This window comes from Pezoporus wallicus, unplaced genomic scaffold (assembly GCF_028554395.1).
Source record: "Pezoporus wallicus isolate ANWC-B61680 ecotype Strahan unplaced genomic scaffold, APGP_CSIRO_Pwel_v1 scaffold_6885, whole genome shotgun sequence".
Lineage (NCBI taxonomy): Eukaryota > Metazoa > Chordata > Aves > Psittaciformes > Psittacidae > Pezoporus > Pezoporus wallicus.
Window position 1 is genome coordinate 3,898,320 of NW_026638858.1, and position 26,189 is coordinate 3,924,508.

A 26,189-nucleotide genomic window follows, 5' to 3' on the forward strand; every position below is an offset into this window, starting at 1 on the left:
ACTTCCCTGGGCAACCCATTCCAGTGCCTCACCACCCTCACAGTAAAGAACTTCTTCCTTATATCCAATCTAAACTTCCCCTGTTTAAGTTTTAACCTGTTACCCCTTGTCCTGTCACTACAGTCCCTAATGAAGAGTCCCTCTCTAGCACCCTTGTAGGCTCCCTTCAGAAACTGGAAGGCTGCTATGAGGTCTCCACACAGCCTTCTCTTCTCCAGGCTGAACAGCCCTAACTTTCTCAGCCTGTCCTCATATGGGAGGTGCTCCAGTCCCCTGATCATCCTCGTGGCCCTCCTCTGGACTTGTTCCAACATTCTTCACAGGAATGGCTGCGAACATGCCCCTGAAAAGGCACGTTTCCACGTGCAATGCTAGTATGCAAATAAGAATCACGGACAACCAGGTCAGACCTCAGATATGTGGCCTTTTCTCCTGCTCCACAGTGTCGTGGTTTAAACCCAGTCAGGCAACTTGTTCACTCACTCGCAGTGAGTGGTGCCTGGCTGACAACAATCAAGCCCCCCCACCGGGGCTCTCCCCTTCCCCGCTCCCGGAGGAATGGGGAGGAGGATCGAAAGAGTGCAACTCGTACGGGTTGAGACAAGAGCAGTCCAGCAACCAATGTACAACACAAATCACCACCACTACCACCAACGACAACAATGACAAGAGAAAATAACAAGGGAAGATAATACGATACCACCGGCCAAGAAACGAGTCCGACCCCGAAGCCCATGTCCTTCTGGGTAACTCCCAGTTGCCCCCCACCCCGGGCATGACGTGCTGTGGTATGGAATACCTCTTTGGCTAACCTGGGTCAGGCGCCCCGTCTCTGCTTCCTCCTGGCTTCCCCTCCTCCCTGGCAGAGCATGAGGCTCACAAAGTCCTCGGTCAGGGTAAACATCACTTAGCAACAACCGAAAACATTGGTATCACCAACACTGTTCCCAGTCTGTAAGTCAAAACACAGCACTGCACCAGCTACCACGAAGGAGAAACATGACTGCTACTGCTGAACTCAGGACATTATCCACCCCTTATTCCACACCATTCACGTCATGCTCAGATCCCACATTTTCAATACACCATCACTCTCCCACATATATACATCTATATACATACAGACCAAGAGAAAAAGATAATTTTCTTAGTGCCTGGACCAATCCCTATAATGCTGCTGAGTCCATTCGGTCCATAATGTCAGGTTCCATCTCTTGTAACAATCTTTCAGGGCAGGAAAGGCTGTGTGCAGTATTGGATCTTTGCCTGCTGATGCTGGTCATTCCTTTACTGAGGAACTCAACCGGTTCTATCAAAGTTCATTCTCTGTTGGGATGATGGTTGGAGGGAAGTCAGGGCCAGTCGCTGGTGACCTGGAGACATCTAGTTGATGGGCTATAAAAGCATTACACAGCAGGCAACAGCATACAGTTGAGTTCACTGGCTGTTTTCCCCTAAAATCAAATCCCCTTGAGGTATACATCGGACTTCCCCATCTTCCCGCATTACCCACCAAGTATATCCAGGTCCCTGAGCAAAAGCAATCCCACAAGTGGGTTTGCCTTTACCTGAAGCAGGAATAACCCAGACTGTCTTCCCCAGCAAATTCTTCATATGCACCACGGGAAATTTGTCCCCCTCTACAATATGTAAAAGTTCTGACTGGGCTGGGCCAGCCCTGTTGGCAGATCCTCTGGTGTTGACCAACCAGGTGGCATTTGGTAAGTGTGTATCCCAGTGCTTGAAAGTTCCCCCACCCATTGCTCTCAGTGTAGTTTTTAACAGCCCATTGTACCGTTCGATTTTCCCAGAGGGTGGTGCATGGTAGGGGATGTGATATACCCACTCAATGCCATGCTCTTTGGCCCAAGTATCTATAAGGTTATTCCGGAAATGAGTCCCATTGTCTGACTCAATTCTCTCTGGGGTGCCGTGTCGCCACAAAATCTGTTTCTCAAGGCCCAGGATGGTGTTCCGGGCAGTGGCATGGGGCACAGCATGTGTTTCCAGCCACCCGGTGGTTGCTTCCACCATGGTAAGCACATGGTGCTTGCCTTGGCGTGTTGGTGGCAGTGTGATATAGTCAATCTGCCAGGCCTCCCCATATTTATACTTCAACCATCGTCCTCCATACCAAAGAGGCTTTAACCGCTTGGCTTGTTTAATGGCAGCACATGTGTCACACTCATGAATAACCTGGGCAATAGTGTCCATTGTTAAGTCCACCCCTCGATCACGGGCCCATCTGTATGTTGCATCTCTGCCCTGATGGCCTGAAGTGTCATGGGCCCACCGGGCCAAAAATAATTCACCTTTATGTTGCCAATCTAAGTCCATCTGAGCCACTGCAGTCTTAGCCGCTTTATCCACTTGTTGGTTGTTCCGGTGTTCCTCAGTGGCCCGACTCTTGGGTACATGGGCATCTACATGATGTACCTTCACCATCAGGTTCTGCACTCGGGCAGCAATATCTTTCCACAGTGCAGCAGCCCAGATGGGTTTACCTCTGCGTTGCCAGTTGCTCTGCTTCCATTGCTGCAACCACCCCCACAGGGCATTTGCCACCATCCATGAGTCAGTATAGAGATAAAGTACTGGCCACTTTTCTCGTTCAGCAATGTCCAGGGCCAGCTGGATGGCTTTCACCTCGGCAAATTGACTCGATTCACCCTCTCCTTCAGCAGTTTCTGCAACTTGTCGTCCAGGACTCCATACAGCTGCCTTCCATCTCCGATGCTTTCCCACAATACGGCAAGAGCCATCAGTGAACAAGGCATACTGCTTTTCACTTTCTGACAGTTTATTATATGGTGGGGCCTCTTCAGCACGCACCACCTCCTCCTCTGGTGACATTCCGAAATCTTTGCCCTCTGGCCAGTCCATGATGACTTCTAGAATGCCTGGACGACTGGGATTTCCTATTCGAGTTCGTTGTGTAATTAGTGCAGCCCATTTACTCCATGTAGCATCGGTTGCATGATGTGTAGAGGAGACCCTGCCTTTGAGCATTCAGCCCAGCGTGGGCAACCGGGGTGCCAGGAGGAGCGGTGCTTCAGTGCCAGTCACTTCCGAAGCAGCCCAAACCCCTTCATAGGCTGCCAGTATCTCTTTCTCAGCTGGGGTATAGCTGGCCTCAGATCCTTTGTATCCCCGACTCCAAAAGCCGAGGGGTCGACCTCGAGTCTCCCCTGGAGCTTTCTGCCAGAGGCTCCAGGTGGGACCGTTCTCCCCAGCTGCAGTGTACAGTACATTTTTTACATCTGGCCCGGTCCGGTAACTGGTCCAAGGGCTACTGCATGAACTATCTCGTGTTTAATTTGCTCAAAGGCTTGTTGTTGCTCAGGGCCCCATTTAAAATCATCTTCTTCCGGGTCACATGATAGAGAGGGCTTACAATCGAACTGTAATTTGGGATGTGCATTCTCCAGAACCCCACAGCACCCAAGAAAGCTTGTGTTTCTTTCTTATTAGTTGTTGGACACATTGCTGTTATCTTGTTGATCACATCTGTAGATCTGTCTACATCCATCTTGCCATTTTATTCCCAAAAATTGAATCTCCTGTGCAGGTCCCTTGACCTTACTCCGTTTTATGGCAAAACCGGCTTTCAGCAGGATTTGGATTATTTTCCTCCCTTTCTCAAAGACTTCTTCCGCTGTATCGCCCCACACAATAATGTCATCAATGTATTGCAGGTGTTCTGGAGCTTGCCCCTGTTCCAGTGCAGTCTGGATCAGTCCATGGCAAATGGTAGGGCTGTGTTTCCACCCCTGGGGCAGTTGGTTCCAAGTGAACTGGACACCCCTCCAAGTAAAAGCAAACTGTGGCCTGCACTCTGCTGCCAAAGGAATGGAGAAAAATGCATTGGCAATATCAATCGTGGCATACCACTTGGCTGCCTTTGACTCCAGTTCATACGGAAGTTCTAGCATGTCCGGTACGGCAGCATTCAAGGGTGGTGTGACTTCATTCAGGCCACGATAGTCTACTGTTAGTCTCCATTCTCCATTAGACTTTCGCACTGGCCATATGGGGCTATTAAAGGGCAAGCGGGTCCTGCTGATCACCCCCTGACTCTCCAGTCTATGGATCAGCTGATGGATGGGAATCAGGGAGTCTCGGTTGGTGCGATATTGCCGCCGGTGCACTGTTGTGGTCGCAATTGACACTTGTTGTTCTTCAACTTTCAGCAACCACACAACAGAGGGATCTTCTGAGAGGCCAGGCAAGGTGGACAGCTGCTCAATTTCCTCAGTCTCCAAAGCAGCAATACCAAAAGCCCACCGGTACCCTTTTGGGTCTTTGAAGTACCCTCTCTTGAGGTAGTCTATGCCGAGGATGCATGGAGCCTCTGGACCAGTCACAATAGGGTGCTTTTGCCATTCCCTCCCAGTCAGGCTGATTTCAGCCTCCAGCACAGTCAACTCTTGGGATCCTCCTGTCACTTCAGAAATATAGATGGGTTCCACCCCTTGACAGCTTGATGGCATCAGGGTACACTGTGCACCAGTATCTACTAGAGCCTTATACTTCTGTGGGACTGATGTGCCAGGCCATCTGATCCACACAGTCCAGTAAATCCGATTGTCCCCTACCTCCACCTGGCTGGAGGCAGGGCCCCTCTAATGGTCGTCACAGCGTTGGACACTTAAGTCATGGTAAAAGAGATTATTCTTCATTATCACAGGAGCTGGAGTAAAATCAGCTCTTCCACTCCATCTGGGAAACTGCTCACCAGAGACTGAAGCCGTAGCTCTCATGGGACGATCAGTCTTGGCCCTTGCTTCCCTCTTCAGTTCACTCACCCGTTCCTCCAAAGCTGAAGTAGGTTTTCCATCCCACTTTGTCATGTCTTCTCCGTGATCCCGCAGGTAAAACCATAGGGTACCCCGTGGCGTATACCTCCTGTATCTCCTCTCTTGAACAATAGGACGCCTTTTGTTAATAGCTGAGACGTGTGTTGGTACACGTGAGGAGCTGGATAAATCAGATAGATCATCCCTCAATTGTTCGAGGTCCTGGGACAGTTTTTCCACAGCTGAGATGATGGAAGGGGTGAGATTGTCTTCAAACTCTCGGAGTTTATGAACCATTTCATCCACTGTTAGTGGTACTATGTCATTCCAGGTTACTGTTGCCAATGAATGGGCATATGATGACGGTGCATTCCTTGTAAGTTTTTGCCACATGGGTCGTGTACATTCAACTTCATCTGGATCTATGGGTGTATCCCCGTTATTCGGCTTGATGTGATAGATCATCTCTACAATGGCCGATTCCCTCAGAGACTGGATGCCTTTGTCTATAGTAGTCCACTTGGCCGAACGACTCGTAACATCGTCCTTGTACGGAAACCTTTCTTTCACAGCTGCCAAGAGCCTCCTCCAAAGGCTGAGGGACTTTTTCTCTCTTGCAATTGCTTTGTCAATTCCCCCTTCTCTAGCAAGTGATCCCAGCTGCTTGGCTTCTGTACCTTCTAGTTCGTGACCATCGGCCCCATTGTCCCAGCATCGGAGTAACCAGGTGATGATGTGCTCCCCTGGTTGACGGGTAAAATCTTTTCGCATATTCCGCAGCTCGGTTGAGGTCCGAGGTCGAGAAGTTACCTCTTCTTCTTCGTCATGTGATGATGACTCCTGATCAGATTCTGGACCGGGTGGTGAATTCATTGTTTCTTCATCTCGCTTCACCCTTCTTGCCTCTTTTTTGCTTGTTCTCTTGTGTACAGGGGCAACCGATATTGGTATGAATTGGTCCTCTGGTTTGGCTGCAGTGATTATCACTGTTGTTTGAGTAGCAACTGTACTTGTCGCTGGGGGTGGTGCAGCTGCCGTGCTTGGAGCTGGGGTAGCCGCGCTGTCTGTTGCAGTCAAAGTTTGAGCAGCTGCTGTACTTGCCGCTGGGGTAGCTGCGCTGTTCATTGCAGCCAAAGTTTGAGTAGCGACTGTACTTGTCGCTGGGGGTGGTGTAGCTGCTGTGCCTGGAGCTGGAGTAGCTGCACTGACTGTTGCTTTGCCCTCAGATCCGCCTACATTCTTTTCCTTTTGAAGGTGCTGGATAGTGTTGAACAAGGCCCTGTAAGCATAGGCCAAGCCCTAGCACGTTGCCATGATTTGTCCATCTCTGGTATGGCCAGAATGACCACACACCTCATTTAAGTGTTTTACTAATTCTTCTGGATTTTGCAGTTGTTTGGTAGTGAAATTCCAAAGTACTGGAGGGGCCCACTGACCTAGATACTTGCCCATACTATCCCACACACCCTGCCACTCATGGCTGTCCAGCCTCAGGGAAAATCTCTTGGTCCTCCTACGTCCTCGTTTGACCCCAGACAAGACCCAAACCTGACTCTGCTTAACTCTTGAAATCAGTCATGGGCAAAACACACTCTGTATGCGTGCTAGCATGGTGATTCCCATCACGATCAGCAAACAAGTCTCAACAGCTTTAAAAGGCCATTCAAAAACTTCAAAACTCTCAAATGTAAATGGGAGGGTAAAAGGATGTCTCCTTCACAGGTTGAGCACCTGAGAAGGAGAAAAAAGATGTGTAATTGCTAAGCACCTCCATCATATACCTCCCAAAGTATAAAGGTGGTGACCACACTGGGAACATAAGCCAGATCAGTTTCATGATCAATGATTCTATTGTATTACAAGTCATTACCATAAAATACAATGAGACAAAAACCTTAGCCCAAGCCCCACACTTGAAAAACGCTAATACAGCAAATACCGGATGGAAGTAAGATACGATATACTGAAACTGTGAGATCAAGAGGAACAACCTTGAGAGCCAATAAATCAGCATTCTGATGAGTGACTATTAATCCAGTCAGATCCGTCGTTATCTCAACCCCTCGTGCCCCATGCTGGGCGCCAAAAGGAACTGTCGTGGTTTAAATCCAGTCAGGCAACTTGTTCACTCACTCCCAGTGAGTGGTGCCAAGCTGACAACAATCAAGGTCCTTGTTCGTCTCCCCCCCCCGCCCTGCACCGGGGCTCTCCCCTTCCCCGCTCCCGGAGGAATGGGGAGGAGGATCGAAAGAGTGCAACTCCTACGGGTTGAGACAAGAACAGTCCAGCAACCAATGTACAACACAAATCACCACCGCTACCACCACCGACAACAATGATAAGAGAAAATAACAAGGGAAGAGAATACGATACCACCGGCCAAGAAACGAGTCCCACCCAGAAGCCTGTGTCCTTCCGGGTAACTCCCAGTTACCCCCCACCCCGGGCATGACGTGCTGTGGTATGGAATACCTCCCTGGCTAGCCTGGGTCAGGCGCCCCGTCTCTGCTTCCTCCCGGCTTCCCCTCCTCCCTGGCAGAGCATGAGGCTCACAAAGTCCTTGGTCAGGGTAAACATCACTTAGCAACAACTGAAAACATCGACTTCACCAGCACTGTTCCCAGGCTGGAAGTCAAAACACAGCACTGCACCAGCTACCACGAAGGAGAAACATGACTGCTACTGCTGAACCCAGGACAGACAGCATTTGCCTTAAGCTGCCACCTTGGTTTCTCTGATGTGAAAAACATCAGAAATTAAATCCTCTCTGCAGCATTGCACACGCTCCAAGGTGTGAAGAAATGTAAGAGCAGCATCATATATTTTAGATACTTCTTGAGAAGAAACTGAGTATTTGAAGATCAGTTCCCACTTTGCAGAAGGATATCTGAATTTGGAAGTGTTTAAAGCTTAAGTCAGCCTTGGAAACCTTGGTCACAGTGAGAGGACGTGGTTGGGGTTTGGGTGGCTGTGTTTTATCAGTTTGTAAAGAAATGTTTTGGTTTCCCTTTTTTGTGCTGATAAATGTATGAAAATGGTCTGTGGTTTTGGTGATTGGGTTTTGACTGTGTTTCAAAGACATTAGTCTCAGGGTGGCTCTTCCCTGCTGAAGAGCATGCTACATTCCCAGTGCTCACTCCTGTCTCTCTTCTCTTTTTTTTCCCAGTGATCAAAACACGGTTGCAGTCCTTGCAGAGGGGAGTGAACGAGGACACCTACTCAGGAATCCTGGACTGCACCAAGTAAGCCTCCTTGTGAAGCAGGCTACTGTACCAGATGTATGGCATCTGCTGCTGCCTGCTGCCAAGCAATCAGTGCAGCTTCTAGACCCCCATGCAGCAGCTTCTCTGTTTTGATTTCCCTCTGAACATGTGCTTTTATCTATCTATATGGATAGATGTATATATATATATCACCATATATATACTGTTCATGTATTTTTTTCCTATTTTGAACAAGGTAAATACAGCATTTATATTTAAATGCTTCTATCCAAACCCCAGCAGTCATAACAGTGAGATTTTATTTTTGCAGAGGGAGGCAAGTGATTGTCTCTCCTAAGGCCCTGTTGCCTGGAAATCCTACAGCATTAAGTCCGTATTCCTGCTGGGATGACTCCGAACAGCAGCTGCAGGAGGGCTGTCTGAGTGGACTGTCCCCAGCTGCACTCTTCTCTGACCCTTTGCAAAACTGTGGTCTGACTACTTCAGAACATGAAGGGAGTTTCAAAACACAAGTGCTCAATACAGCTTCTGTGTATTGCTGCTGTTGGCAGAATCTCTTGCGATCTGACTGTCCCCCATACTGAGGATTGGAGTTGGCCCCACCTTTTGAACAGGGGGACCTCTTGATGCAAGCATGGGGTTGTCTTAGCTGTACATCCAGACCCAGGCAGACACTCTTGCTCCTGGCCAGCTGTAGGGATGGAGCTTGTTCTTGCAGTCTTTTGCAGAGCACTTGGGGATGGTGGATGATCTACTGTGGAGGCAGTGCCAGGTGACAGTGTTTGCCTGGGTTTAGTCTCTGAAAGGAGGCAAAAAAGCCAGGGCATGGCCAGAAGTTCTGCTGGTGTGGTGGGATGGACACTGACCTGTGTGTGCCATTTCTCCCCAGGAAGATCTGGCAGAAGGAAGGTCCCATGGCCTTCTTGAAAGGGGCATACTGCCGAGCCCTGGTCATTGCTCCTCTCTTCGGCATTGCACAAGTTGTCTACTTCATCGGCATCGCAGAGTTCCTGCTCGACATGCTCCCCAAGCACCGGGCCTAGCCCCAGCACACCTCTGTGTGCCCTCCTGCCCTCTGCAGCGCTGAATTCATCCCCATGTTCATCATCCATGTCAACTGATGTCAGAGCAACAGCACAAAGGGTTCGCACAGGGATGCTGAGGGAATGTGTTCTCCAGATGAGCAAATGCAGTGAGGGAGATACAAGTCCCTTTTCTGTCTCAGTCTGGAACCTGCCCCCTCCTGCTCCTTCCACGGACAATACCTAATTATGCATTGTCTTTTATTCTTCTCCTTTCCTTTTTTTTTTTTTTTTTAATTGTTATTCTCAAGGGCACTGGTAAGCACAGGCTGGGCTTGCAGACCCAGAATTCTCCTCCCAGCCCTGGGGAGGAAGAGGGATGGGAAAGAAATAGTCTGAATTCTCATCTACTTGGTTCCCCTCTTTCTTCCTAGAGTTGCCAGCTATCTGATTAGGAGCTGGAGGAGCAGCTGTGTCCTTTCCCCTAAGGCCCTCCTCAGCTCTGTTGGCCTCAGAGGGGAGAACCGGCCCTGTGCAGAAGGGGCTCATCTCACCTCAGCCAGGGGCACCGTGGGGTGAGGTGCTGGATCTGGCAAGTTCCTTTGTCTGGAAACCTTCACTCCTCATTTCTCCCTTTCTCAAAAATGAGTTGGACTTAAATGTTCTAGATCAGAGGAAGGTAAAGGGCATCGTTACTATTGACTTTGTAATTATTTTGGTTTAAAGCAAAGGGATGTTCCTCCTAACAAAGTGTCACGGGCACATCCAGGTGAGGTACAGAGATGAGATGTCTGCTCCATAGGGAACACATCAGTGGGATCACGCGCAAGTCTGAAGGTGCTTCCCTGCTTGGCTACAGGCAGGGGGTAGAGAGGAACTTGGGATCAAGTTATTTTTGTTCAGGGAAGGGGGGTGGGTTGGGTGTTTAGGCTTTTTTTTAATGCAGGGGTTGTGGGGTGGCAAAACCAAATGAAGAAACCACTTACATTCCTTCAGCCGTGGCTGCAAGTGTAGATTAGCAGATTTTGGGTCTGTTTTTTCTCCAGCCTGGCCCCAGGTGTGTGAAAGGAGGTGCCTGCTCCTCTTCTGTGGTGCCCGACCTCAGGGAGCAGTGCAAGAAATGCTGTGCACCTTGCAGGGTTAAAACACAAGGTCTGGTTGTGCTTTGATGTTTGACGTGGGTGTGTTTGGAGCCAACTGGTGCTGAAGAGGCAGAGGGTTCATGCACCCAAGCAAGGAGCTGTTTGCATGTACCTGATTCCTGGGTCGAGTCCTCTGCATCATAAAAACTATCATTGTGTTTGCCTCTGGGTGGTGATTGTTGTTTTGTGGCTGAGGGCAAATCCACGCCTACAACCCGCTGTGTCAAAGGGGCACTGCCTCAGCTAGCATCACTTGCCAGAGGACTTCCTCGTTTCAGTACTCTAGAGCTGTGTAATTAATTCTAGCTTAAATGATATTGTGAGATCTACCAACCCAGTGTGATCTTCTCCATTATTTATTTGATTTGGTGCAATCGACCTGACTTTGGTGTTTAAATTAAACTGGTTGAATTAACTTTTCATTCCTTCTTTTCGCCTTGTTCTCCAGGCACTTGCTTGGTATTTGTGTTTCAAATGTATATTTAAATTAATTAAAAAGAAAAGAAATCCCTGTTTTTAATGTTTAAAAAAAACCCACCTGTGTTTCCATGTTCTTGGGTTAGGTTTTTGCAGGACCTCCATGTTGAAGGTCTTCTTCCCTAATGCATCCTTTTCAAATAAGTTGTTCTGTGGCTGATTTGTTAGTTGTTGGTTTGCATATGTGAATCATTTTCTTTTTCTTTCTTTATTTCTTAATGGCTTTGTGTATCTGGGAAGGTATCTGTGCGGAGACTGTGATAAATGCCTGTGTTGTGCTTAGTGCTGTGATGCTGCTCTTGCTCTGCATTTCCCTTGGGTGAATTAGAAGAGAAAGGGATTTTGGGGGGGCGATGGTTTGGAGTTTTTTAGGTGCTCTGATCCTTGCTGCTTGGTGATTTACACAAAATCCTGGCTCATAAAAGTAGTGGAGTTTCTGCTTGCCCTTCTGCCTGCAAGGACTTCCCCTGAAGCTGAGTGCCATGTGACTGCAGAGGGGTGTGTGGAGTGCAGGTTTGTATTGTGGGTTTATATTCAGAGGAAAACTTGATGTAGTGAAGATCTGAGGTCCAGGGAAAGCTCTTGTCCTTTTGGATGCTTTTAGAAACCTCTCTCATCCTCCACGTTGGAGCTGGTGACCTGAAAGGGGCTGATTTTTAGCTGCTTGGATGTGCCTGTGATCCAGGAAGACATGGAGCTGTGTCAGGGGATAGTCACTGTGCCCAAAGGGAGCCCCACAGGCAGGCAGGAGTTTAAACTGGGAGAATATCTGTGAACTTAATTCTGGATTAACAGAAACCTCTAAGCATTGTTTGCAGTACTGAGGAATAAAAGTAGCTAAATACACGTGGAAAAACTCATCTCTGCTCCACTCTCTGTGGGTGCCGTTTTTCCCTGGGGCAAGGAACAACAACCAGCATAGGCTCACCTCCTTGTGTATCCTACCCTGTCCCCATCCCTCTGGCAAAAGTCCACTGAGGCCAGACTTTGCAGTCATACCTTGTCCCATGTCAACCCTGTCCCTTGCTGCTGCCCTGACCATGATTCTTGTGTTTGTGTTTGTGCTGTTTACTGCTCTTAAATACAGTTTGGTGGAGGTGCTGTACACCCTGTCATAGGTTTAGGCAGGTGGGTCAGTTGGGGGATGGTGAAATTACCTGCAACACAATGAGAAGAATTCCTAAATCCCTGAGGGGAATTTCCTACAAAGCACAGGGGAACTTCCTGGCAACCAGTAGGGGAATTCCCAGAATCATAGAATCATAGAATCACCGAATAGTTAGGGTTGGGAAAGACCTTAAGATCGTCTAGTTCCAACTCCACTTCCATGGGCAGGGACACCTCACACTAAACCATATCACCCAACGCTCCTTCCGGCCTGGCTTTGAACACTGCCGGGGATGGAGCACTCACAACTTCCCTGGGCACCCCATTCCAGTGCCTCACCACCCTCACAGTAAAGAACTTCCTCCTTATATCCAATCTAAACTTCCCCTGTTTAAGTTTTAACCCGTTACCCCTTGTCCTATCACTACAGTCCCTAATGAAGAGTCCCTCCCCAGCATCCCTATAGGCCCCCTTCAGATGCTGGAAGGCTGCTATGAGGTCTCCATGCAGCCTTCTCTTCTGCAGGCTGAACAGCCCCAACTTCCTCAGCCTGTCTTCATACAGGAGGTGCTCCAGTCCCCTGATCATCCTCATGGCCCTCCCCTGGGCTTGTTCCAACAGTTCCATGTCCTTTTTATGTTGAGGACACCAGAACTGCACACAATACTCCAGGTGAGGTCTCACAAGAGCAGAGTAGAGGGGCAGGATCACCTCCTTCGACCTGCTGGTCACACTCCTTTTGATGCAGCCCAGGATACAGTTGGCTTTCTGGGCTGCAAGTGCACACTGCCGGCTCATGTTCATTTTCTCATTGACCAACATCCCCAAGTCCTCTTCAGGGGTGCTCTGAATCTCTTCTCTGCCCAACCAAAGGCCTCTGTGCCTGCCCCTTCCTTGCTTTTGAGGCCTGGCATGGCTGATGGGGACCCCCATAGGGCTTTTGCAAGGACGTGAAAAGCATCCTTTGCAGCACCGACACACACACGTGGGGCTGATGCAGGATCCCAGGGTTGATTTTCCTTCTTTTTTCCCTTTCTTTTTGTTTGCATAGATCTGTGGAGCCACCTTCGCCTTCATGGCTGTTGGGCCTGTGGCACTAGGTGCATCGGGAGCAGGCGCGATGCCAGGAGCATCCCAGCTTCACAGGGAAAGGGAGTGCCTGGAAAACTGGCTCCTGGGCAGGAAGCCCTACCCTCCTGGGGTTTGCTTTCGTTTCCCATTGTTTTACCACATGCCCTGAGACTGCAAACTAAGGCAGCCTGAGAGGAACATTAAAATAGTTTCTTATTTATGACGTTTAATGCAGGCGTGGGAGTTTCCAGGCCAGAGGCCAGCCCTGGGCTCCTCGGGCTGTGCTGCTGGATGCACCCTGGGAAACCCCGGCGGCGGGCGCAGCTGCCTTCATGCTAAGCCCAAGCACATCCCCAGTGCCTGCCTGCCCTGTGCTCCTTGCAAACCAGTGTGGTTTGGTTTTGGGATGCAGCCATCCTGCAGCAGCACTTTTGGGGCCACAGCATGGGGCTCTGGGAGCTTCTCCCCTCAGCCTGGGGCCTGCTCTCACTGCTGTGTCCCAGGGCTGTGCAGGGATTTTGAATTTCCAACTCAAACTATTCTTTGTGTCCTAATCACTGCTCAGATTGGGCTGGGTATTGGTCAGCAGGTGGTGAGCCGTTGTATTCTCTTCCCTTGTTATTTCCCTTATTATTATTATTATTGGTAGCAGCAGCAGTGATTTCTGTTATACTATGTTACTGGACTGTTCTTATCTCAACCCATGGGAGTTACATTCTTTCGATTCTCTTCCCCATCCCTCTGGGAGCAGGGACAGGAAGAAGGGGATAAGTGAGCAAGTGCCTTCATGGTTCCGAGTTACTGGCTGGAGTTAAACAGTTCTTTGTGTGGCTGGATAAGGCTGCAGCAGGTTGTCCTGCTGGGGAGCAGAGAATATAAAACTAAAAGGGCAAAAAGAATACAATAACCAGCAGTGATGCGCAATACAACCACTCACCACCTGTCGACCGATACCCAGCCTGACCCGAGCAGTGAACAGGACACACAGGACGGCTTGGGTTGGAAGGGATCTTAAAGCTCATCCAGTTCCAACCCCCTGCCGTGGGCAGGGACACCTTCCACTAGAGAGTGTTGCTCCAAGCCCCATCCAACCTGGCCTTGACCGCTGCCAGGGACGGGGCAGCCACAGCTTCTCTGGGCACCCTGTGCCAGTGTCTCACCACCCTCACAGTGAAGAACTTCTTCCTAGTGTCTAATCTAAATCTCCCCTCCCTCAGCTTAAAGCGGTTCGCCTTGTCCTGTCCCTACAGGCCCATGTCTAAAGCCCCGCCCCAGCTTTCCTGTCGGCCCCTTTAGGCACTCGAAGTGCCCTAGGGTCTCCCGGCGCCCCCTCTCCTCCAGCTGAACACAGTTCATGCAGCCAGGAACGCGGGGGATGTGGGACCAGGCTGAGCCTGCGGCATCCCCCGGGCTGGCAAGGGAACGTGACACACGCACACACAGAGACAAGCACACACAGAGACACGCACACACACAGACACGCACACACACAGACACGCACACACACAGACACGCACACACACTCCCCTCCCCCAGCCCCGCGGCCGCCACACTTTCGCTTTCGAAAAGGTCCCGAGTCACTTTCGAGATGGTGACGTGTTTTCCAGGAACCCGGCCTATAATAGGGCCGGGCGGGAGGCGGCCGAGGGCTCCCTCCTCGGACCGAGCAGCGGGCGCGCCGCGGCACCATGGCGAGCGATGGGTAAGCAACGCCCCAGCACCCCCTACCCCGGTCACCGGCCCCCGTGACTCCGGTCCCGCCGGTGACGGCCCCGCATCCTCAGGGACGCCGCGAAGCTGCGGTTCGTGCCCTGGCTGCTGAACGCCGTGACCAGCGGGATCTACCAGGGGCTCTGCTGGACGGACCCGTACCGCGGCGCCTTCCGTGTCCCCTGGAAGCACAACTCCAGGAAGGATGTCACTAGCAGTGACCGGGAGATCTTCAAGGTGGGTGGGATGGGGGCTCATCAGAAGCAACCCCCAGGTGCTCAGGGTGGGTCGGGTGAGGGGGTGACCAGCAGCAAGCTCAAGGTATTCAAAATGGGTGGGATGGGAGGAGTGGCCTGCAGCCACCTCAAGGTCTTTAGGATGGGTAGGATGTGGGAATTGGTGACTGGGTATCCCTGAAACCTCTATGCTTATGGAGCCATGGTGCCCGTGTGCACCTCCCCTCACCCCCAGGAATGGGCAAAGGTGAGCGGACGGTATGAGGAGTGCCCTGAGAACCCGGTCAAGTGGAAGACCAACTTCCGTTGCGCCCTGAAGAGCACCCAAATGTTCGTGGAGCTGGAGGACCACTCCAAGTGTGGTGATGACCCACACAAGGTGTTTGCCGTTAAGCCAGGTGAGCCTGGCCCCATGGGGAGGCCTTGCTGGGGCGATTTCAGCCCCCCCCACTCATGCTGTTCTCCTTCCAGACTTATGGCATGGCAAGGCAGGAGATTTCAGCAGCCTCAACCCTGCGGCGGACCAGCAGCCGCTGCACCAGCAGTTGGAGGTAACAGGGTGGGCATGGTGGGCTGGAGAGTCCCCTGTGCTGCTGACAGGTGTTGCACCCCCATGTCCTTGGGGTGCTCCTGAGCTGGAGCCCAGCACCTGACTGAAGCATGGGGTGGGGGGAGGCTGGGTGCCCCCATCCGCAGCAGTAAGACCCCATCCCACTTCTCTCCACAGCTGCAGTTCGACCCCCAAGACGTGGCCCCAGAAATTGCTCCCCCAGGTATGTGCTGGTCCCCCAGGATTTTTTTTTTGGGGGGGGGAGCATTCCAGTAGATTTAGCTGGGGTGTTTTTGAGATTGTGCGACTTCCCACCCACTGTCTCCCCATTCCTACCCCATCCCCTACCAGGCTGTGCTGACCCTCTACAGCCACCACTGCTGGAGGAGCTGCAGTTGGTGCTGCAGCAGTGTGGCATCTCCACCCGCGACCTTGGCCCCCAAACCCCATCCTGGGCACCTGCAGGTGAGTTCAGCCCCACTTACAGGGTGCAGGGTGGGTGATATGATGGGTGGGTGACGCTGGCCGCCTCCCACTGGTGATTTCTCTGCAGGGGATGCCCCCCAGCAGAACATCCTCCTCCAGCCTCATCCAGACCTCAGCCAAAACAACTGCCTCCAGCCTCCCCCTCAGCAGTGGGTGCCTCCAGTGGAGAAGCCCCCCTTGGGTGCCTACAGCCCTCCAGACCCTATGCTGCTGGAGCAGCAAGGTAGGTACTGGGGGGGAGGATCCAGCCCCAGGCATAGAAACACCGTATTGGGGTGGGAAGGGGCAGGGGAGCTGCCCTGTACACCCCACACCGAAGCAACCCTTCCACCCTGCTGCATCCCAAATGTCAGTGCTGTCTGTCTCTGCTGCAGGGGCCGTGACACTGCCATGCCACCAGCCAGAGGTCCCCGTCCCTGTGCCAACTGCACAGGAAGTGATGCTCCTCACTGCTACCGCTACCGCCCCTGTGCCACCGGTGGAGGATAACACAGGTGAGGCTTGTTAATTATTAATAGATGCAAATAAGTATTACATCTATTAATAATAAATATTGTATAATGTTAATGTTGGACGGGGGGCATTTGGGTTTGGGGGAATGTGGTTGCTGATCGTTATCCCGTGCAGGCGGCTTCATCCCCGACCTGGATGTCAGCATCTACTACCGGGGGAAGCTCGTCCACCAGGAGGAGGTGGCAGGCAGCCGGTGCCTGCTGGTGTACCAGAGCTGTGACCCAGCGGTGGCCGGGCGCCCCGGCAGCCTGGTGCATTTCCCCAGCCCCGCCACGCTGCCCGACAGGAAGCAGCTGTGGTTCACCGAGGAGCTGCTGCGCGGCGCCGGGCTGCAGCTGGAGCATCGCGGCCACAAGCTCTTCGCCACCCGCCTCAAGAAGTCCAGGGTCTTCTGGGCCCTGTCCCGGCAGCTTGAGGGCATTGGGGACCTCCCGCCCAACCCCCTCGTCCGGAACCAGGAAACCCCCATCTTTGACTTCACAGAGTTTTGCACAGGTGGGCAGGGGTGCCCTGGTGGGTCTGTCCTGACTTTGGGGCTCATGGGAGCCAGCGCCAGGATGTCACAAGCATCTGAACCCTTCACAGCCCCTCTGTGCACCCCAAAACTGAGCCCTGCCTCTCTTTGCAGAGCTGAGGGAGTTCCGCACTGACAGAAGGAAGCAGTCCCCTGACTTCACCATCTACCTCTGCTTTGGGCAGTCTTTGTCTGTGGCCAAGCCCAAGAAGTCCAAGCTCATCCTGGTCAAGGTGCAGGGACCAACACTCACCACTGCCCCACTGCTGCCTGGGGGAAGGGGGGGGGAGGGGGGGAGACTTCCTGGGGGCCAGGGGAGATGGGGGACTGGGTGCTTGAGGAAAGAGACCCTGGGGGTCTGGGACATGTGGGGATGCGGGTACTCAAGGAGGGGGTACCTTGGGGACTTGGAGAGATGGGATGGGGAAACTGAGTGACAAGGGCAGGGGCGCCAAGGAGCAGGACCCTTGGGCACTCGGGACTGGGGGGAGGGGGTGGTTGCATGCCAGGGAGGGGAACCTTTGGGAAGCAAGGGACATACGGGAGTGCCAGTTGCCTGGGGAGGGGTAGACCAGGGAGTGCCACGCTAGACGGGGGCAGCAGGATGGGTCAGGAGGGAGCTGGGCAGGGATGGGGACCTCAGGGGCTGGGGGAGACGCAGAGTGCCGTGCACCGAGGCTGTGCAGGGCTTTGCAGCACCGTTGGGCAGCTGCCCCTCTCCCTGATGGTTGTTTTGCTGCCACAGCTGGTGCCCAAGTTCTGTGAATACTGGTACGAGCAGGTCCTGCGGGAGGGTGCGTCCTCCCTGGACAGTGGCACAGTCAGCCTGCAGCTCTCCGACTCCTTCAGCCTCTTCGAGCTCATCGAGCAGTACAACATGCAGCTGGACTGACCCACCCGGGACAGGCGCCAGCCGGAGCCTGACGCACCATGGGCAGCACAAACCGGCATCCCCCCCTGGAACACCACAGCGGAATGCTTATGGTGGGGACCTTTCCTCCTCTGCATCCCGCACCCCAAGGGCAGCTTCAGTGGCCAGTCCTGGAGCTGAAGGACACCTTGCTTTTCCCCTCCATCAGTTGCCAATGTGTGTGTTTGTGGAGAGTGGTCATTTTCAGGTTTATTTTCTTAACTTTTCTAAGTTTAAATACAAATATGTATAGCAGTGCTTCCTGCTTGCTGATGTTGCCTGGACATGTGCCCTCACTGTCACTCTGAGACCTTCACACTCCCACCCCCAAAACCATGGGCTCTGTGGCCAGCCTTATCCCAGCAAAGCCCCTGCTGCCAGTGGACTTGTACCAGAGTGCTCCTCACCAGCTTCTCCCCCTTACATTTGTGTAAATGAGGTGTCTTCCCACACATGAAGGGATGCATTTATCGATGCATTTATTTCCGTGCATTAAGGCTGCAAATCTGACTTGGAGGCGAAGTGTGTTGACGACAGCGTGGCTAAACAAGAATAGGTCTTGACCAAGTTCCTCCCCGCTGGCCCAGAGCTACTCACTTGAGATGTTCTGGAACAACAAGGCAGTAACTACAGCGTGAAGCACCCAGAGCTCAGCTCTGAGGCGCAGAGGTGGTGGTACCTCAAGGAGGAGTGTGGTAACCAGAGCACTGCCCAAAGAGGGGGTGTCCCCTGCCCGGGCTGGAAGCGGCTGCACGCCCTCATTTCAGGAGGGAAGGGAGGACGAGTCTGGCCATCAGTGTTGGAGCCTGGTCAAGGGGAGGTGGCAGCCTTCTTACCTGATGGTTGGATGCTGCTGTTCCCGAGGGTGGTGGTCCTGTAGCTTGTCACAAAATGGTGAGCAGAGGGCTGCACTGGGGGCTGCTCCAGCTGCCTGGGCACTGTGGGAATGGGGGGACATGACCAACACCTCAGGTTCACCAAACCCACAGCCTTCATCCCACCGTGTCCTGAGCACTGTTGCGATGCAAAGCCAGGGCCGTTGGGCTCACCTGTAGGCAAGGGCAGCTCTGCGCCAAAGCAGTTCCCACATGTCCCACAGGATTTTACATCTTCCTTCACCCTATGGAGGAAAAGGCCCTGAGAGGAAGGAGCAGCAGGAGCTGCCCTCAGCACTGCCCATGGAAGACAATGCCAGGCAATTTTCCACCCTGACTGGTGGTCCCACCATTTTTGGGGACAGCTGCCACCTGAGCTCCTTCAGTTCTTCATGAGCCTGGACATATGTGGGCACCTAGCCAGAGCTGTCATGTTGTGCCTGAGCCCCAGTCTCGAGGTTTTCCCTTTCCCTTCCATGCTCAAATTGCCCACACAAGTGTTTGCCAACACCAAATTGGACATGAACTTCTGTGGTCAGGACAAGGGCACCGTCGTGCCCAGTCGATTTCATGGCTGATTTCACAATGTGGCTTTTAGAAGCTGACCAGCCCCAGCAGCACTGCGGTAGCAACCACCCGGCCCCTTGGTGGGACACAGTGTGCCAGTCAAAGACGCAGCATGAAGTCAAAGCTACGCTGTAAGAGCTCCCCAGCTCGGATGGCCCCTTTTGCTGACCACTTGCAGACCCAGCCTGGGACTGCTGGGAGCTCATGGGGAAGGGTGACTGATTTGCTGCAAAAGAAGACTGAAAACTTGACTTTCCACTTCCCTGTGATACTTTGAGAGGAATCTGACCAGGTTGCATGGAGAACAAATAAATCTTTCCTTGAACTGCTGGTGGGCCCTGGCTGGATTAGGACGTGTGGCAGGGCTTTCTGGGACACTCTGTCCAGAGGAATGGAGGTGGCAGCGGGGAGCTGAGGGCGTGCATGCATTTGGGAGTCATGAAATAAGGATCTTTACCTATCCTTCCTGCTGGCTTTCTGCACCGAAGTGCCAGGCAGCTGCAGGCTCTCTGGTTCTTCTCTTTGATCAGCAGAGGTTTGCTATTGCACGCAAGCAAGCAGGTTGCCTTGGCCACCCAGCATGTGGAGTAGGAGCAAGCTTTCACCTGGAACCTGCAAGGAGATTGCCCACAGCTTTCACCAGCCTCCTCCCTGCTTCTCTCACACTGGGAGAAAGCGCGGCTTTCAATGTGGGCTTGAAAATGTAAACCCAGTGTCAGCAAAGACAGGGGCAGACACCAAATGCCCCACCAAAAGCTCGAGCAGCAGGAACAGCCTCTTAAGCCAAGAGCTGCTTCCATCTGTCATGGTTATGTCTGGGACAGAGCTGAAGTTCTGCCTGGTAGCGAGTACAGTGCCGTGCTTTGGCTTTAGCCTGAGAATAATGTCGATACAACACCAGTGTTTTAGCTGTTGCTGAGCAGTGCTTGCCCTAACCAGGGCCTTTTCCGCTCCTCACACCACCCTGCCACCGGGGGGGCTGGGGGTGCACAAGAAGCTGGGAAGGGACAGGACAGCTGACCCCGACTGGCCAAAGGGATATTTTCTACCGCAGAAAGTGATGCTCAGCATATACACTAGGGGGAAAGCTGGCTGGGGAGCTGCTGCCTGGGAACAGGCTGGGCATCGGTTGGTGGGTGGTGAGATACGGTTTATCAATCGTTTGCATCACTTGGGGTTCATTTGTCTCTCTTTGTGTTATTTTCCTTTTCGTTACGTCTGGGTTGTTTCAAATTTTACTTCCATTATTAAACTGTTCTTATCTCAGCCCTCGAGTTTACTTACTTTCACCCCTGCGATCATCTCCCCCACCCCGTGGGGGGAAGTGACTGAGCAGCTGTGCAGTGCTCAATACCCAGCTGGGGTTAAACCTCGACCCCACCAGATAAAACCCTGGGCACAAGTCAAGAACCACACAAGAACAGGAGACCTTCCAGAAACTGTCTCAGCACATGCAGGAACTGGAGCGGGTGGGACTGGGAGACCTCTGACTTCCTGGGTGGGCACAGACCAGCCAAACCCACTCCAGATGAAAGGTGAACCAGAAGGAGCGTGGTCCTTGTTCACATTCAGGCAGTGAATATTGAAATGGTTCACTGAGGGCGTCACACGTCATGGCAGAGCTGAGAAGCTGCCCTGGTCTCCTGGGTTCCAGCCTCATTCCTCAGCTGATGCACTCTCAACAGCCAAGGGCTTGCTGACAATCCTACTGGTGCTGTGCTGAGCAAACCCTGACCCATGCAACCTCGCAGAGGGCTGGAAACCACTGCTTACCTCTGGAAGAAACCCTCACGTATTTCGGGTGAGAAGTAGGCATGGATGTGGAGGTCCTCGCGGCCATCTCCTCCCCACACCTCAGAGGCCTCTTCGGTCTGGTTCAGATAGGTCGGGAACAAGTACCAGGACTCGCCTTGGCCCCATGGCTTCCCGGGTACAAACTCACTGGCCTGTGGGTTGAGCACCTCACTGTGCCTCACTTCCAGGCAGAGCCCGAAGTGCTCCAGGAGGCTGAAGATCTTCCTCCTCCCTCTGTGGGGCCTGTGTCCCATGATTTCCTCAAAGACGTCCTGCATCCCTTCCAAACAGAGCTGGTGCCTCACCAAGGCACACACGGCCCGGTGGCACAGCATCGCCTTTGACTTGAAGTTCCACACCCAGCTGGACCTGTCTCTGACGGTGGCCTGCTCCCCAGTCAGTGTGTCCGTGGAGATGCTCTTGAGCTGCTGGACAAGGCAGTACCTCACAAGGAGCTGGGTGGGAAGAGAAGGAGAGAAGAGGCAGCAATGAGAGGAGCCCAGCAGAGGTGCAGAGCATGGGCCTTGCAAAGAAGATGGGCCTGATCCCCACACTCACTTTGAACATAGTGATTAGGAAGGTGGGCTGGAGAAAAACAGTGCTTTCCAGGTGCTGGATTTGCTCATACCACACAAGCCCAATGCAGTGGAGGAACCTCAAGAGTCCTAGAGGAGCTCTCTGCCCAGGTTGGCCAGGTGTTCGCACTGCTAGAGTCTGCTGAGCAGGTACTGGAGGTCCATCATGCCTAGAGGGAGATGTGGCAGCTCAGCACACATCTCTTGAGTACCAGCATTCCAAGGCAGATGCTTTAGAGAGCCAACAAAGACCCGTGGTACCCAGCATCACACATGCCAGCCCGGGAAGCATCTGGGACCAGTGCTGTAGTCTATGATGCTTTGCCTATCCTCAGCTGTATCACTGCCGCATCCCCAGCTGCGTCACTGCCAGCCTGCAGCTGCCATGGTCTTGCCTTACCTCAGTGGTGCCAGCAGCCTGCAAGGACCTCAATAGAGCATATGAAAAATGAGGCTAGTAGTGGTTGTTTCATTATTTGGGAGGGCAGGTTTGTTTCCAGCTGGAAAACCTCAGACTGTCATTCAGTCATGCAGTGAGACAGGCAACAAACCCTGGCTTATCTCCTCAACAGAAAACTATTTGGTCCCCTTCCTCTAATCATACAGTGGCCAGGGGAGCCAGAGATGACACAAGGCACTGGTGATATTCATACCTGCTTTAGGTACATAAGCAAGGAGCTGGGGCTGTCTGCTAGACTTGCTAAGCCACAGGGGACATGGGGAAGGAGCTAGAAAGAGGCAGGGGCCATTAAATAAAGCTGGCAGGATGTAGGTTTGGGAACCACTCAGAAGCATTAAAGCCATGGAGCTCCTTCCTGCCATTTTTTTAATTGCTTATACAGGGCACAGGGGAAAAAGAATGTTACTGGAAACAGGCAACCCAGGCAATGTGTCCAGCTCAGGATGCCTCCAGCTGCAGGCTGGTAGATGTTGGCAGATCCTCCTGGTGAAGACACACTTGGCCTTTTCCTATGCTTTTCCCCTGCCTTGGGGGCAGATGCTTGGAATGACAGAGACAAGTTGCAATTAATGGTCCAGCAATAACACTGCAAGGTCTTCAGGAGTGACCCAGTCCCACATGAGCTGGGCCAGAGGGTGCAGCAAGCACTGGGGACCCTGTCCCTGACGCAGGACAGCAGGTGCAGGAAGGTTGCAGTGTGCTGATGGACCACTCACCTTGGTCTGCCATCTCCTCGCAGTGCAGTATCTACAATGGCAGCTTCCACCTGCTCGTAGATGGGCAGCAGCACTCGGACGACCTCGGGGAAGACCTTCTCATTCTTCGTATGGTCCAGAACAGTGGCCTCGAGCTCTTCGGCATCATGGTGATCTGTGCAGTTGACAGCCACTAGATTCAACATCTGTAAGAGAGAAAGCGCGTATCTGCCAAAAGCACACCCAGAGGAGTCTTTTAGCCTGTGAGCTGACGGAGGGACCAGTTGCAAAGGAGGTCACCAAGGATGAACACACTGCTGGCTCAGCTTTGGAGGGTGCTTTCTTCACACCTTTGCTCTGCAGCAGTTCCCAGAAAACCACCTGGGGGTGGTAAATACCCCTCATACTCCTCCTCAGGCACTTGCTACAAGTCACAGGAGAAGATGCCCATCACCAAGTAAGGGTAAGCATCCAGCAGGTCACAGCCAAGAGTTACCATGTCCACCCCAGCCCCAGGGAGTGGCTGCAGTAGCAGTCTGATGCATTAGCACTGGGTCACTATCACCAGTAACACACTGGCTGCCAGAGACAACAGAAAGCAAGGAGCCACCATAATCTCAGCCCTACGGTTAGCGTGCAGCTTTCCATCTCCTTCAGCCTCTCCCACTGTTCCACGTAAAACTCGGGCTCCTCACTGCCCTCCAGGTGTTTAATGAAGTGGGCGAGGCTGCTTTTTCCCTCCACCTGCATCACTGCAATCTTGGCCATGACGTTGCGCCTCTTCTCCTCCACCTCTTCCTCCCGGCAGCAGTCCACATGGGTTCCCACAGGAAGCACCACCAAGTTTGGGATGCGCATGGACAGGTTGCTGATCCAGAAACCAACAAGCTCCTTGAAAGCCTTGTCATTGGTTTGGTATCTGGGGAGGAAGAGAAAGGCAATTCACTTCTAACCCTCTGCATCTCCAACCAGCATCCACCAGGCACAAGCCTGACCAGGCACCCTGTGCTGCCCCAGAAGGCTTACTGGAGAAGATCTCAGACCTCCTAAGCCGTATGCAAGCTCATCCTTAAGTTTCCCATCAATAAGCTAAGGCAGTTAAAGCTATGGGTGTAGCAGAGTCTGTCCCTGCTATGGATAGGAGCATCCTACTGTAGCACAAAGCCCAAGCCTGATAACTCCCTCCACATTCAGGGAGCACCACAAGATATAAGATGGCAGGGGGTTGGAACCAGATGAACTTAAGGTCTTTTCCAACCCTAACTATTCTGTGATTCTATGGCTTGTAGAGGTATTTCCAAGGCAGAAAGCAAAGCCATTTAGATGAGGATCAATTGTCACATAAGGACTTAATGCTCATCTAACTTCTCAAAACAGAGGACTTCAGTAAGGTGATGACACAGCTAGTGGCTTAATTGAAAGAGTGATCTGCAGAAAGGGAAGGGAGAGCTGGCTACTCCAGCAGTGAGAAGACCAGCACAGAGGTCCAATGTAAGTGGTGTGAACTCATACAGGGGAAAACTTCCCCAGCCCCTTTTTTCTTCTCCTGCTCCACCTTGAATCCAAACCAGCTCAGCACTTACATATGGAGACTGATGACAAGGATGACAAGTGCCTGTGGGGTGATGAACATGTGGTGAGCCATGTAGTACTCCAGCTGGCCAGCAAAGTCCCAGAAGAGAAACATGAAGTCCTCAATCCGGAACTCGCTGATCTCTGTCCCAACTGTTTGCTCTTCCCAGGGCACCAGTTTGGTTTGCCCCTGCTTCAGGCTTCTGCAGATGGTGGACTTCCCCGCCAGCGAGGCCTTCAGCAACATGGTCTTGACTCTCTTGTCCTCCTGCTCCGAACAGTGTTGAAGCTGGTTTAAGTAGTTCTGGATCTGCTGTATGTCACCTGCCCACACTTCACTGGACAGCTCCCAGGGAGGATTCCCATTGGCCTTGAATGTTTTCACGGATCACCCCTGGAAGAGCTCCTTGGGGAGCTGGTGAAGGGCATTACCCTGCACGTGGAGCTCCTGTAAGTGTGCCAGCTGCAGGACAGGCTGGGGGAAGGTCCGGGACAAGTTGTTGGAGATGTTGAGGTTCAGGAGGCTGCCTTGACAAGCTGCCAGGTCCCTGGGGAGGGCACCGAGACAGCTGTTGTTGAGCCGCAAGTGTTTAAGCCTGGGGGGATGGGAGAAAACCTCCTCTGAGATGAGCCGGGTTTGGTTCTGATTCAGCTCGAGCTTCCCTAAACAGAGCAGGCTCTGGATTTCATTGGGAAAGTCCACAGTCTCATTGCTGGACAGTATCAGCTTCTTCAGGTTGCAAAGCTTAGAAGTGCCGGTGATGCTCCTGAGCTTGTTCCTGTTGAGGTAAAGACTCTCCAGGATGGGATTGCTCAGTACTGCTGGAGGTGGCACACGCAGCCTCTGGGTAGAGAGAATCATTTTAGGCAAACCATCCTCCTTCTCCTGAGCTGGATGCATGGGACGGGAAAGGTGGTTAGGAGAGACTTTCACCCTTTGGATTGCAGACTGATTTTTCCCTTGAGCTCTGTGCAACATTGTCCTGGGTTCAGCAGTAGCAGTCATGTTTCTCCTCCTTGGTAGCTGGTGCAGTGCAGTGTTTTGACTTTCGGCTCGGGAACAGAGCTGATAACAATGATGTTTTGGTTTGGCCAAGGACTTTGTGAGCCTCATGCTCTGCCAGGGAGGAGGGGAAGCCAGGAGGAAGCAGAGACAGGACACCTGACCCAAACTGACCAAAGAGGTATTCCATACCACAGCACGTCATGCCCAGGAGGTAACTGGGAGTTACCCGGAAGGGCTGGGAGACTGCGGGGTTGGAGGAGGTATCGGTCGGAGCTTGGTCGGGCTTGGGGGGCGAGTTATCGGTCAGTGGGTGGTGAGGTGTTGTATTCTCTTCCCTTGTTATTTCCTTTATCATTATTATCACTGGTGGTAGCAGTAGTGATTTGTGTTATACCTTAGTTACTAAACTGTTCTTATCTCAACCCGTGGGAGTTGCATTCTTTTGATTCTCCTCTCCGTCCCTCCGAGAGCAGGGGGAGGGCAAGAAAGGGGGGGGAAGTGAGCGAACGAATTACCTGACTGGGTTTAAACCACGACAAACATTGGGATTGTTTTGGCCAGCAAGAAAAAGCAGAGACAAAACAGAGGAGCTGCTTGAGTAGCTCCTGTGTCCTCTCAAGAGGGGATCCAAAGCCAAGGCACAAGAATCTTGGCTGGGCCTGAAGACACAGGGAGAAACAGCACCCACCAAACAAAGTGTCAGGTTAACAGCTTTGCTCTCAGTAAAGCAGCACAAGAGCTCCAGCCACAGACGCGTGTACTCCAAACCCAGCAGGTTTCCGATGCCAGCACGGGACGAGCTGACGTCAGGAGGAGAGCTGCTCTCCAGATAACTCCTCCAGCCTGCCCTCTGCTCTTCACCACAGCCAGGGAGATGAGTTGAGGCC

The 26,189-nt window shown here is 52.5% G+C and overlaps 2 protein-coding genes and 1 pseudogene across 2 annotated transcripts in view; 2 read left to right on the top strand and 1 right to left on the bottom strand.

The window, feature by feature from the left end:
- The window catches only part of SLC25A22 (solute carrier family 25 member 22), a 36,481-nt gene extending 26,616 nt beyond the window's left edge, over window positions 1-9,865 (top strand). Inside the window, exons 8-9 of the mRNA XM_057412782.1 lie at window positions 7,963-8,038; window positions 8,910-9,865. Of these exons, the coding sequence (XP_057268765.1) occupies window positions 7,963-8,038; window positions 8,910-9,063 (230 nt within the window). The 3' untranslated portion in view covers window positions 9,064-9,865. The remainder of the gene's footprint in view (window positions 1-7,962; window positions 8,039-8,909) is intronic.
- Window positions 9,866-14,512: 4,647 nt separating this feature from the next.
- IRF7 (interferon regulatory factor 7) lies at window positions 14,513-17,869 on the top strand. The gene is made up of 11 exons (XM_057412860.1): window positions 14,513-14,541; window positions 14,624-14,786; window positions 15,021-15,183; window positions 15,257-15,336; window positions 15,513-15,558; window positions 15,687-15,800; window positions 15,889-16,044; window positions 16,196-16,315; window positions 16,449-16,829; window positions 16,963-17,081; window positions 17,594-17,869. The coding sequence occupies exons 1-11, from the start codon at window positions 14,528-14,530 to the stop codon at window positions 17,738-17,740; spliced, it is 1,503 nt and encodes a 500-aa protein (XP_057268843.1). The 5' UTR covers window positions 14,513-14,527; the 3' UTR covers window positions 17,741-17,869.
- Window positions 17,870-18,430: 561 nt separating this feature from the next.
- LOC130601030 (malignant fibrous histiocytoma-amplified sequence 1 homolog) lies at window positions 18,431-25,197 on the bottom strand (annotated as a pseudogene).
- Between the last annotated feature and the right edge of the window lie 992 nt (window positions 25,198-26,189).